The sequence below is a fragment of the Oncorhynchus keta genome, chromosome 26, assembly GCF_023373465.1.
Source record: "Oncorhynchus keta strain PuntledgeMale-10-30-2019 chromosome 26, Oket_V2, whole genome shotgun sequence".
NCBI lineage: Eukaryota > Metazoa > Chordata > Actinopteri > Salmoniformes > Salmonidae > Oncorhynchus > Oncorhynchus keta.
Window position 1 is genome coordinate 18,024,679 of NC_068446.1, and position 13,961 is coordinate 18,038,639.

Here is a 13,961-nt window from a genome sequence, read left to right on the forward strand (position 1 = left end):
AAGAAATTGTTCTGTCTGGTTTGCATAATATAAGGAATTAAAAACGATTCATATTTTTACTTTTACTTTTGATACTTAAGTATATTTAAAACCAAATACTTTTAGACTTTTACTCAAGTAGTATTTTACTTGGTGACTTTCAATTTTACTTGAGTCATTTTCTATTAAGGTATCTTTACTTTTTATACTTTCCCCACCACTGCAAACCATGCCGCAGAGAAACACGCAAAACGAACCCATGACGAAAACCTTCATAAATGCAGATGTCCTTGTTCATGTGAATCCTGAGCCGCTATATGCTTTTGCGAAAGTTGTGGTGTAGGATTAAGATTTAGGTCATTGATGTGCATACACTTTCCATCCCCCATACACTTCTCTCTCTCAACAACAATAGGCTATAGGAAGCAAGAAGATATAATGCTGTGGAGTTCTCCAGAAATGCAGCAATTAGATAGATATCCTGCCTGAGATTAATTAGAAAAGTTGTAAATTGCTTTGATCCTGCCTCGTAGGAGAATCCCCTCTGCATCGTTAGATGTGATGTCCTGACAGCTCAATCACTGTCACACTGTCTCATCCGCAGCATGGTGGAGATGATTAGCAACTGGCTTTTGCGGGCTCAAAATCATGAATCATCATATTCACATGGGGGATATTTCTGCAGAGACTGTAAGAGCTGGTTGAATAAAGGTTATTCTCCCCAACAATCGAGGCTCTCAATCTTGTTCGAATTTGCCATTTTATCTGTTCAGTAGCCTAGACTATTAACCAGAATAACGAAAATGAAATCATCAATAGCCCCTAGGTCCTATACACAGCAAAGCTACAACATTGACTGATAACTAAAAAAGGTCAAAAACTATTGACTGCTCTGAAGTATGCACAGATGTCTCAGTTGACTACCAGAACAGTGTTTTAGATTTGAAAGACAGACTTGGTTATGCAGGCCAAATTGCTATGGGCTCCCGAGTGACGCAGCGGTCTAAGGCACTGCATCTTAGTGCAAGAGGCATCACTACAGTCCCTGGTTTGAATCCAGGCAATATCACATCAGGTCCTGTCCATTGGGAGTCCCATAGGGTGGTGCACAATTGGCCCAGCGTCGACTGGGTTTGGCCATCATTGTAAATAAGAATGTGTTCTTAACTGACTTGCCAAGTTAAATAAAGGTTAAATTAATATATGGCAAAGAACTATGGAGGCTTTCTTTTGAGAAATAATGTAGCAAAGGGTTTGAAGGTGAGTATGGCTAGTGGGTGTGTGTATAGTATACAGTTGGTTTAGATGATTATAGAAAGGCTGGGAAAGCTCTCCCACACAAACAACATATATAATTGAACGCAAATAGCAAACTACAACAGATCATAGATATAACATTCATGCTTGTCAAATGGAGAAATGCAAAAGCATTAACCCCGTCCATCGTTGTGGGTACTGTATTTTATTGAGTGATCCGCCCCTTATGTTTTCGCGAAACTCTCCCTCATCAAAGAACTACACGCCCCACCTGGCGCCAAAGTTGAGGCCCCGGATGTCTATCACGCCGGAAGAGAAGGAGGTCCTTTTCCCAGCCATCTTGTGGCATCATTTAGCGAAGTGTTCGCACCCAGCCTCGTAGAATCGGAGGAAAATCCTGCTGAAGGGGCGCCATCATGCCCGGACATATGCAAGAAGGTTTCGGCTGCGCCATAGCCAACCGATTCGACCAACTATTTGACGACGAGTCGGACCCGTTCGAGCTGTTGAAGGAGGCGGAGAACAAGAAGAAGGAGGCTCCTGTCCCTGGTGCCGCCAAGACCGCAGCCCAAGCCGCCAAACTCCAGAAAAAGGAGTCCCAGAAAGATAGAAAGATGGTCCCTGCTGATAAGAAAGATGAGCCTCTGGCACCCGTGCCTCTGAAGAAAGATGGTAAGACTGTTTCCTGCAGTAAATGTCGGATTGGTCTGCAAAATCGCAGTTATCGCTGGATAGTTCAGCAGTTAATGTTAGCTAGCAATGGTTTCAAACCCTCCATGAGGTCGACATGATTCCTTTAGTGCGTCAGTTCAGATGGCAGCTAAAGTTGATAAGCTTATCGCATTCGTTGCAAAAAATGTGTCACAACAGTGTGTGGTAGTCTGTGTCCCCTGATAACGAACCTGCTGGCGAACTTGTTTTGCTGCCAATAAAACGCCTCTTTGGGGCCTTGTTTAGCCAGGATAATTAACTAGTTAATTAGCGAGCTAACGTTAGCTTACCAAAGACAGTTTGTTTGCTAAATGCCGGTTGATCAGTGTTGGATAGGTCGCTACGTACTTGCTAAATGCACGATTGGCGAATTGTCAGTTTCGTGCAACTGAAATTGTTCACCTAACGTTAGCTAGCGAACCGTGTATTTACACATTGGTGTATGCCAACTTCCACGAGCGAAGCGATCGTACTAAAAAAAAATGGGTTTAACTAGGCAAGTCAGTTAATACATTCTTATTTACAATGACGGCCTACCAAAATGCCTCCTCCTGGTTACATTTGAGGGTCGTTTATCTGACGAATTAACGTAGATAGCTAGTCTTTCGCTACCCGCATTATTAACCCGCGTCGTGACCAACCTCGTGGCTTGGGGTGTACAACAGCACCAACACGTTCTTGACTAGGCAGGGAATTGCGTCATCTTGCGTGGCGTATCGCAGTTGTGAATGAGAATATGGGCGTTTGGTGTTTTTGTCAGATAACACAGCTTCGCGAGCATGCTACTCAGTGAACACACAGGATACGACTATATCAATTGGACAAACAACTTGTACGTTCTCGTATTAGTGAGCACTCGTACGTTACTGGCTAACTTTGGACGTGTCTACACAATCTGAAAGTAAAATAGGAGTCCCCTGTAGTGTGTTCGGACGTTCCATCCTACTTACACCAGTCAGTAACAAAGTCGAACACGTAAACCCGAGAGAAGAGGAGACAGGTGCTTCAACGTGCATTCAGCTGCTGGGATGTAGGGGTGGGAGTCTATTTTGGTCAACAGTGGGAGGGACTTGTCAGACCATACTTAGGGGATGTTTCCATCTGCTAGTACTGGCATGGTGCATAATACAAAGTTCAATGTTAGTTCATAGGTTTATAAAGAAGTTGACATTTTAATTGTATTCCTCTGCATGTTAAATGAATAAGCCCTTACATTCTAGTTCAGAACATCAGTCCTGCTCACTTTTTTGGAGACTGGTCTTGAGAAAAGCTCTCGCTTTAATGACAGTAGTCACCAATTCACACCCCTGTTTTAGTTATTTTCACTAGCAAAGCTCTTGAGAAAATTACCCTTGTACTCCTTTTGTTTTTCAAAGAACCATAACCCCACATTTTCTCGTAAGGGGATTAATAATTCCTATGCTCTGTCCTGCTCCAGGACCTGGTCCCAGGAGGATGGGTCGCAGGCCTGAGGGTCAGGGCCCAGCTGGTGGACCGCCCCGTGAGTTCCAGGGCGAGGGCCGCCCCCCTACAGACAGACCCCCCCGGACTGACAGACGGCCACCACGCCGTTTCGAGAGGCCCCCCGGCGGAGAGGAGAAGCCTGGCGAGGGAGGAGAATTCTCTGTGGAGAAGTGAGTACTGGGTAGAGCAGGGATATATTTGCACCAAACAGGATAATTTTATTTGTTAAACGAGTACTAAACCCCAAAAATAACACGACTCAGATCTGTGTGTGTGTCTGTGTGCAGGCCTTTGTTCCACCCGAACAGTAACCCATCTGATTTTTACAAATAAACATGTATTAGTCCTCATTTAAGACTATGATACCCACACCGGCACTCTAATGTAGGACTGTACAGTTATTTCCTTTTAAAATGGACACTAACCAGGCATTTATTGTGTTAACAAAAACAACCCCCTTCTCCATTTGACAGGACTATTTCCCCTCAGGCTGTCTGAGGTAACCTAACCATATCTTACTTATGGGGTCCACTTCACTACTTTTCAGCAGCAGAGAAAGTCACGCCACCTTCACTGATAATTCCTCAGCCTTGCCTTGTCACTTAGCTTAACCTGTTACAGCACAGTTGGGTGTGTAGGAAAAGGGTGGTGTAACATATATATAAACCCTGTTTGAATGCGTTTAAAATGTGTCCCTCCTTCCTTTGTGGAAAGAGTTGCTGGTCTATCATGAATAGCCAGGGGATTTTTGGGGGGCTCGTAATCCAACAATGACAATGCCAAAGAAGCACAAGTGTTTTTAAAGTATTCAAACAGTGCCTAAGGCAGGGCTCTACAGTGCGACCATTTTACTCACACATATGTGCCTAAATATTTTGCTTTGTGCCCTGGAATTTTATTTTAGGCAGTGTGTCTAGAAAATGAAAGATTCAAGCTTTATTCCCTCATGTTTTTATTGTGCCCTGGAATTTCTTTGTCTGTCTATATTTTTCAACTTATGCTCCCTCTTTAAAAAAAAGTCTGCGTAGAGTCCTGCCTAAGGAGAGAGAAGGTATGTTTGCCATAATACTGTTTCAGTGTAGTTCATATATTTAATTTTACCTTTATTTAACCAGGCAAGTCAGTTAGGAACATATTCTTATTTTCAATGACGGCCTGGGAACAGTGGGTTAACTGCCTGTTCAGGGGCAGAACGACAGATTTGTACCTTGTCAGCTCGGGGGTTTGAACTCGCAACCTTCCGGTTACTAGTCCAACGCTCTAACCACTAGGCGTTGGGATGTAACAGTACAGATCGGTCAGAACTTGTCGGCTCTATTCATTACATTTCTATCTGCAACTTTCTGAATGTTTTAACCTCAATGAATACACATCAACTGTTCCCACCTTTGGGGCAGGCTGCTGATTGGTTTGGTTCCTTGTCTGTCTTCCCAGGCCCATTGGGGAAAGGCCGATGAGAGGACGTGGTGGTGGCGGCAGGGGCCGGGGATTGGGCAGCAGGGGCCGAGGCATGGGCAGGAGCGACGGCTTCGATGCCCGAGGAAAGCGTGAATTTGACAGACACAGTGGCAATGATCGATCGTAAGTCTTCTGTGTCATGTTGTGAATTGTGTAGCTAGCTTAACTCAAGGATGGATAAGACGTATCTCATTATTAGGCCTATTTCCTGCTCGAATGGAGAATCTCGGTTCTTAGGTTTTTAGTCCAGTGCTGGGAAACACGGGGTATATTGCTGCCACAGGTGGCCACTAGATTATCACCAGCTGATCTCTTAAACCATCAATATGAGCTAAAGACACCGCTGATCTCAATGGCAATCATCATCCGCCACCGATTTACCTCCACATAAACGCAGATATCATGGTTATTTTAGTCGTGACTGCAACCAACATTTTCCAACACTATTTCGCCCTCTGGAGGGTATTATCATTGGAAAATGTATAATCTTGCTAGTTAACTAAACTACGGGTGATTTTTTTCTGTTTTACAATCATTCTGTACAACTGAAATATAGTATTTCCTTGTTTACCATGGCAAATCTACTCTGCCAATTTACCCGACACGCTGTATGAATGGAAAACTAATGTTGATGGTGTAGCCTACTCTTATTTTATTAATTTCCAATTTATGTAATCTATTAAATACAACTGTTTTTAAAATAACATTTTCTCATATGGCCATTTCTTACCAAGATCCGGGGTGTATCCCTGGACTGTCCCAAGATTTGATATGTGTAACAAGATCAAGTAAATCTGGATTGAGCTATCTTTCTTTATCAAATGAAAATGTAGTCTATAAAGACTTGAATGGCATATATTAATTTGCCATTTTAAGGTTTAGTGTTTGAATGAAATATAGGCCTCAATGTATTTTATTTTATACATTCATCAGCCTTGGTTTCCAATGCTCCTGATAGGTCAGTTTCATTGGGGGCGGGGAGTAGAGAATCTAGACCAGCTGTGTGGTATCATAATCGCTTGACATGGTAACAACGAGTGATCAACTGATCTGCTGTTTTATCCTTGTGTTTGTTTTTTATGTTATTGCAATCAAGCTTAGTTTAGCCCGCAGGTGCATGTAACCTCCCGCTAGTAGCGGTTCCGCCTGTTGGTTGCGAACGAGCCACAGTTTCGCGAACTCAGATTAACACTAATCCTGGACTAAAAATACACTTCAGTGGAGATTCTCCATTGAGCTTGCTTTGTAGTCCAGGACTACACTTAATCTGTATCTGGGGAACTGGCCCTAGAAGTATAAGAACTACTTATTTAACGTTTTCCCATCCAGGTTTGTCTCATTGAAATAAACAGATTTTTTTTGCTGGAGAGACTATTGAAATGAAGGTGTGAGCTAAAGCCCAGACGTTGTTTCAGCAGCCAGAAAGGTGAGGAGAAGCGTGGAGGAAGTGGACCTCACAACTGGGGCACCGTCAAGGATGAGATGGGGTGAGTTGCACTGCCGACCTAGCACAACACACCCTCTCTAAAAGACAGTATGTCTACAAACCTCAAGGAAGAGTTTTGATATAACTTGTGTGGTTGTGTGTAAACTAAAGTCAACATGTTGAGTCAAGACACCCAGTCTCTATATTGTCCTGGTAGCATCAACTTTCAGCATATTGAATGTATGAGAATGAGTGATGTGGATGGGAATGCCGTGCAGTCACACAGGGCTGTTCATTCGGCGTTAATGTACAGGTGGAGCTAAGCTGATGTGGACACACTCGGGTGAAGCTAAATTAGTTTTTTTCTCTTTCCACAGCGAGCTTGACCAATCAAACGTGACGGAGGAGACCCCTGAGGGAGAGGAGCATCTGCCCGCTGACTCGGAGAATAAGTGAGTTGATAGGGCTGAGCCTTCTACCACATCTCCCTCTTCTCCCCAAAGTGTGCACTTGTTCTCTCCTTCACGGGGATTTTAACAGTGTGGGCTGGATGGCTTTTCCTCCATATTCTTTTCTCTACCCAGTTGCGTGTTCTGACAGTTCTGTTTTCTAATCTGTCTGTTGTAGGGAGAATGAGGTTGGTGAACCTAAGGAAGTGGAACCCAAGGAGATGACTCTGGATGAATGGAAGGCCCAGCAGGACAAAGAGAAAACCAAGGTGGAGTTCAACATCCGCAAGGCCAACGAGGGAGCTGACAGCCAGTGGAAGAAAGGATACGTGCTGCACAAGTCCAAGGACGTGAGTGGACTGTCTAAACCACAAAACTGACTTGGCCCTTCGTTTTGTTTTCCATAACCTCCTAACTAAATTTTCTTCCCGCTCTCTCCAATAAAGGAGAAGAAAGATGATACTCTGATTGAAGCTGCAGTGGAGGCTGAGGGAGTCGCCCCTAAGGTGAGGTCTCTCCTCGCACCCACAAACATGTACAACTGAATGTGATTGACTTGTGTGCAGGAAACAAATGCTCTCCTTCCCCCTTGTCTTTCAGACAGAGGATGATCACCACTTCCGGAAGCCGGCCAATGACATCACAGCCCAGTTGGAGATAAACTTTGGGGACCTGGGCCGCCCCAGCCGTGGTCGTGGTGGACCCCGTGGTGGCAGGGGGGGCCGTGGGCGTGGGGAGGGCAGAGGAGAGTTCCGGGGAGAGTTCCGCGAGCGTGAGCCCAGAGAGCCCCGTGAGCGTGATGGCGGAGCACCCACCAGGCCGGCCCGCGGAGGCCGGACTGACAAGGTATACAAGGACTAATGCTACAATGAACGTAACATGCAACGATTTCAAATATATTACTGGGTTACAGTTCATATAAGGAAATTAGTCAGTTGAAATAAATTCATTAGGCCCTAATCTATGTATTTCACATAATTGGGAATACAGATATTCATCTGTTGGTCACAGATACATAGAAAATAAAAGTACACGCCATCTGCCTGGTAGAGTTAATGAGAATTCATCCCAGAAGAGAACACACTTCACAAATGTTGTGCACAAATTTGTTTATCTGTGTTAGTGAGCATTTCTCCTTTGCCAAGATAATCCATCCACCTGACAGATGTGGCATTCAAGAAGCCGATTAAACAGCATTATCATTACACAGGTGCACCTTGTGCTGGGAACCATAAAAGGCCACTCTTAAATGTGCAGTTTTGTCACACAACACAATGCCACAGATGTCTCGTGTTTTGAGGGTGTGTGCAATTGGCATACTGACTGCAGGAATGTCTACCAGAACTGTTGCCAGAGAATTTAATGTTAATTTATCTACTATAAGCCACCTGCAATGTTGTTTTAGAGAATTTGGCAGTATGTCCAACCGGCCGCACAACCGCAGACTGTGTATGGTTTCTTGTGGACGAGCGATTTACTGATGTGAACAGTGGGGTTATGGTATATGGGCAGGCATAAGCTATGGACAACAAACACAATTGCATTTGATCAATTGTCAATTTGAATACACATTTTTCTTATGCATCTTGTTTACAGATATGTTATCTGTATTTCCAGTTATGGGAAGTCTATCGATTTTAGTGCATTATTTATTTAAATTGACTGATTTCCTTATGAATTGTAACTCAGTAAAATCTTTAATTCACGTTGCGTTCATCTTTTTGTTTAGTATTAAAACGAATGATCTGTTATGGCAAGAATTTTATACGATTTAAAGTTGAGAGAATTTGGATTGTTTAAGTACAACATATATGGTCATAATTTCACTGTATATGTCTGCTCAATCTCGTTCCTTCTTGTTTTCCTAACCCTCCTCCCAGCCGAGCGGGGTGATCGTGCCCAATGTGGATGACCCCGAGGCCTTCCCGGCCCTGGCCTAAGATGGAGCGGCTGCCCCATAGAGCCCCAGGCAGAACCCTAGGCCCCTCTACGAGGCTTGCATGTTTCTGGATCCTTCAGCAAAAATTATATGATGGAGAAGACTGTCATGGCCCATGACACTTGCATCTGAGGACTGAATTTTACCCGTTTTATTAAAAAGAAAATAAGGAAAAAAACAGATGGGAGAAGAAAAAATAGAAATAAAACAGAAAAGGACTTCTTGCTACTTCCGGAGCAAATTATTGGTAGAGGTTTTGTACTTAGAAACAAGGTAGCAGGGATGTTTTCATACAGTATTTTTTTCAGAGATTATGCGTTCTTCATTAATACTTTTTTTGTATTGCTGCTTGAAAATACGCATTTCCAAATATAAGGTATGAGAAAGTTGTCATTTGAGCTTGTGGTGTCCCATAGCTTGCTTTGCTATATGATCACTCCAAACCAGGCTGTGCAGGGATGGAACCCAAGCCAACTAGCTCTTACCATACTGGGTGTTTCTGAAGAGGTTACTGTATCATCGCTCAGTGACATTTCAAGGACTTTGCTTTAGTTTGCAGTTTTGTGTGTTATTTTTTTTAAACTAAGGCCTAGACCTCTATGATATAGGCCTGGAAAAGAAAAATAAATTTATGGTAAGAGATCTTGAGGTGAGATACTATTTCTGATGGTGCGGATAGGGACATGCCTTGGATTGTTGATCTCCATTTTAACTATTTAAGTGTAGATACACTTAACACTTTTAAAGTGGAGCCTAAATCAGTTGTTTATTAAAATGTATTTTGTATAGAAAAGAGTTTCCAAAGGACTCGATAGCAGGGGGAAGGAATACTTCAATGGTTTAAAATGTATCCCTCTGGCATATTTAGCTCGTTGCTCTATAGGTGAACCGTTCCCCCTGTACGGTTTCATTTAACCCCTCTTGAGCTGCGTCTCAATGACAGTGGCTTCCTCTCCTTGTTTCCTCCATCTGCACTGATGTGCAAACAGATTTGCCACATCGGTTCAGCTCTGAGGTAAGGAAAAAAACAGGAAGCCACTGAGACTTGTGATGCAGCTAAGATCCTTTGGAAGCCCTCAGACCTTCTCACACTGTTTACACACCATTCCAGGGCTGCATTCAGCAGTGCACCACATTGTGCAACGTTCAGATCGAAATGCATTGTATAGAACAGACAGTGAGGAGTCATGTCATCTACTCATGGCATTTATCTGCAACGCTCTACATCGCACCCTGCTGAACGGGGCCCAGTATACTGATAACAATGTGAACCTGCTCCTGCAGTATTTCCTGTGGTGGTTGAAGATCCTCCATTTTGATTTCCCCTCTGGCTCCCTACTGCATAATTGCTCTGAAAGAAATACAATTGTGTGTGGGTCAGCCTAGTGTTCTACAGATGTGTGAATCCTAACCCTGCCATTATAGACCTCTGTCGGTAAATAAAGATGGTCGATTCATTTTTGCATTGTGATTGTGATGACTTCAATTCCGCCACGTACATAAATAGAGAATCACATACACACGAAAAGCTGTGTTTTTTTAAATAAATTCACAGATAAAGGTGCAATTGTGTGGCAAAGGTAAAATAAGAGTCAGGACTTTCTTTATTAATTATTTTTTTTGCATAGTCTGGATATTGATATCCAATGCTGTTTAATGGTGCACTGGGTCCGGAGTAGAGTAGAATTCAAGAAATGTTACTTTTAAGGGCCGATTGCATGAATTCTGAGGACAGACTGTTTAGCTCCCCAACCATGTAATTTAGCTTTTAAATTCTGTTGTCGACTACAAACTGGAACAAAAACCTGCATCCACACTGACCTTCACAAGACGATATTCCCAAAATGTGATGCATCTGAGTAAAACCTTATAAAAGAATAGTGCCCTTCAGTGGACATTTGGAGTATTACTTCTAGATAAGGGCTCATCTACCATTTGAACATGGATGACACTGCATAGAAGCACTGGAAGACTTAATATTAGGCTGAAGAGGTCATTAATTTCCTTAGGCCTCACATCAAGGGTTCACTTGAGCTGAGCTTGAGAACATTTTTATTTAAATGCTCTTCTGGCATAATAGAAAAATCCCCATCAGTCTTCTGATAAAAGCTACAGATATGTTTTTTTGCCAGGGCTGCATCGCAATACGACGATTTCGGCCTTCCACATCTGAGGTGTTTGTCAGACCTTGAAAAGCGGTCTACTCACGAAAACGTCTAGTGTGTGAACGTTTTGGCATACAAGTTAATATGACTGATCTATGGAAAGGGGGTACAACCCCCCCCCCGGCTGAAAATGTATGGCAGTGAATAGGGCATTTCCACATCAAAGGTAATTTCACAGTAAAAAAAAAACCCTTTTTCTTTTAACAACATCACGGATATAGGACAGACACTTAAAAACATTCTTCCTTTTGATAAAATGTTTTGACTGGTTTTCCCATGTATGAATCGTATTAAATGGGCTAATAGCAGTTTGGCCAAATTCAATATTTCATCTATTTTTTTTTTTATACCTACAGGGATCCTAAAAATCAAATTATCCTTGGTAGGACCATATTAAAACAATTCCATATGTTGACTTAGTAGTAGTCTCGCGTTGCCATACCTCCAAAATCACATCACTGTCACGCCTCCCTTGAAGGTCTGGAGAATTATGTGTCGTATTCATTCATTGACCTGGCCAAGGCTTTTGACTCTGTCAATCACCACATTATCGGCAGACTCGATAGCCTTGGTTTCTCAAATGATTGCCTCGCCTGGTTCATCAACTATTTCTCCGGACCTCTTGTCCGGACCTCTGGTAGTCTATGGGGGTGCCACAGGGTTCAATTCTTGTATACATCAATGATGTCGCTCTTGCTGCTGGTGAGTCTCTGATCCACCTCTACGCAGACGACACCATTCTGTATACTTCTGTCCCTTCTTTGGACACTGTGTTAACTAACCTCCAGACGAGCTTCAATGCCATACAACTCTCCTTCCGTGGCCTCCAACTGCTCTTAAATGCAAGTAAAACTAAATGCATGCTCTTCAACCAATTGCTTCCAGCACTTGCCCACCCGTCCAGCATCACTACTCTGGATGGTTCTGACTTAAAATATGTGGACAACTACAAATACCTAGGTGTCTGGTTAGACTGTAAACTCTCCTTCCAGACCCATATCAAACATCTCCAATCCAAAGTTAAATCTAGAATTGGCTTCCTATTTCGCAACAAAGCATCCTTGACTCATGCTGCCAAACATACCCTCGTAAAACCTACCTACCATCCTACCGATCCTCGACTTCGGCGATGTCATTTACAAAATAGCCTCTAATACCCTACTCAATAAATTTGTTGCAGTCTATCACAATTCCATCCGTTTTGTCACCAAAGCCCCATATACTACCCACCACTGCGACCTGTACGCTCTCATTGGCCGGGCCCTCGCTTCATACTCGTTGCCAAACCCACTGGCTCCAGGTCATCTACAAGACCCTGCTAGGTAAAGTCCCCCCTTATCTCAGCTCGCTGGTCACCATAGCACCACCCACCTGTAGCACGCGCTCCAGCAGGTATATCTCTCTGGTCACCCCCAAAACCAATTCTTCCTTTAGCTGCCTCTCCTTCCAGTTCTCTGCTGCCAATGACTGGAACAAACTACAAAAATCTCTCAAACTGGAAACACTTATCTCCCTCACTAGCTTTAAGCACCAGCTGTCAGAGCAGCTCACAGATTACTGCACCTGTACATATCCCATCTATAATTTAGCCCAAGCAACTACCTCTTCCCCTACTGTATTTATTTATTTATTTTGCTCCTTTGCACCCCATTATTTCTATCTCTACTTTGCACATTCTTCCACTGCAAATCTACCATTCCCGTGTTTTACTTGCTATATTGTATTTACTTCGCCACCATGGCCTTTTTTTAGCCTTTACCTCCCTTACCTCACCTCATTTTCCCACATTGTATATAGACTTATTTTTCTACTGTATTATTGACTGTATGTTTGTTTTACTCCATGTGTAACTTTGTGTCGTTGTGTGTGTCGAACTGCTTTGCTTTATCTTGGCCAGGTCGCAATTGTAAATGAGAACTTGTTCTCAACTTGCCTACCTGGTTAAATAAAGGTGAAATAAAATTGAAAAAATTGCAGTGGAGAGTAAAGTTTCCTAATGACAAGTCTTTCACATGGAGTAATAAGGCCCCAGACAATCACGCATAGATTTTTGGCTGGTGTCTAAATGTTTTGATAAACAGGGTATTTCTGTTAACATACTTGCCACTCCCCTTACTGATCATAGAGCTATTTATATTGACATTAAACTTTTGATCTCTGATAATGGCCTTGGCAGAGCATCCTACTGGAAGCTTAATAGCTCTATATTTAAAAATGAGTTGGTCAAGATGGAGATAAACAATTTAAATACACACGTTTGGAACAAAGCTATAAATGACAATTCATACAGTAATAACTGGGAGCTTTTTAAATATGAGGTTGGATAACATTTAAGAAGATATGGGAGTATTCTTGCCAAGACAAGGAGAGCTGAAGAAGAAAGTGTAATTACAAAGATCTCTTGTTCTAAAGTCTCTCTTGAAAGTCTCTCAGAGGAGGACAAATCTGTTCTGTTTGAGCTACAAAAGCAAGTTGGATGATATGTATAAACTGAAAGAAGAGGGAGCCTTTGTCAGATCTAGGAAGAAGTGGCTAGAGGAGGGTGAACAAAATTCATGTTATTTTTTCTGGTTAAAAAAATAACTCTAAAAATAATACAATTCAACAATTAAATATTAATGATCTCATCACAGATTATCCTAAATTAATCTCTAACTTTAGTTGCAACTTGTACAGGAATTTATATGGTTCCCTCAACTCTTTTCTTTGAATCTCTTAGCGGGGGGAAATCAATTGGGGAGGCTGAGAGGGAACAGTATTATACTTGAAGATACATTAATTTGATTGAACACCTTAAAAAGAATAAGTCTCCTGGGACTGATGGCATATCTGCAGAGTTTTACAAAACTTTTTCTCAACAGTTGGCCCCATTTGTTACGAGGTCTTTTCTGAAAGCATTGTAAATAATGCTCTCCCTCCCAGTTTGACTCAAGGTTACATTAATACCCAAGCCCAAGAAAGACTTGCTTCTACTCGATAATTGGCGTCCAATCAGTCTGCTCAATAATGACTGCAAAATATTTGCCTCTATATTTGCAAAAAGAATGAAGGCAGTATTGGACTCAATTATAGAAGAGACCCAATCTGGCTTCATGAGGAATAGATATACAGTG

General features: G+C 42.4%; 1 protein-coding gene across 2 annotated transcripts; it reads left to right on the plus strand.

The window, feature by feature from the left end:
- Positions 1 to 1,542: 1,542 nt before the first annotated feature.
- On the plus strand, positions 1,543 to 10,141 carry LOC118359016 (plasminogen activator inhibitor 1 RNA-binding protein-like). Of its 2 annotated transcripts, none has more exons than XM_035737147.2 (9): positions 1,543 to 1,908; positions 3,386 to 3,581; positions 4,846 to 4,992; positions 6,285 to 6,356; positions 6,673 to 6,747; positions 6,923 to 7,094; positions 7,191 to 7,250; positions 7,345 to 7,590; positions 8,625 to 10,141. In XM_035737147.2, the coding sequence occupies exons 1-9, from the start codon at positions 1,653 to 1,655 to the stop codon at positions 8,682 to 8,684; spliced, it is 1,284 nt and encodes a 427-aa protein (XP_035593040.1). In that variant the 5' UTR covers positions 1,543 to 1,652; the 3' UTR covers positions 8,685 to 10,141. The 2 variants fall into 2 exon arrangements, with proteins under 2 accessions (XP_035593040.1, XP_035593042.1); XM_035737149.2 differs by having other exon boundaries at positions 1,544 to 1,908; positions 6,288 to 6,356.
- The last annotated feature ends 3,820 nt before the right edge of the window (positions 10,142 to 13,961 follow it).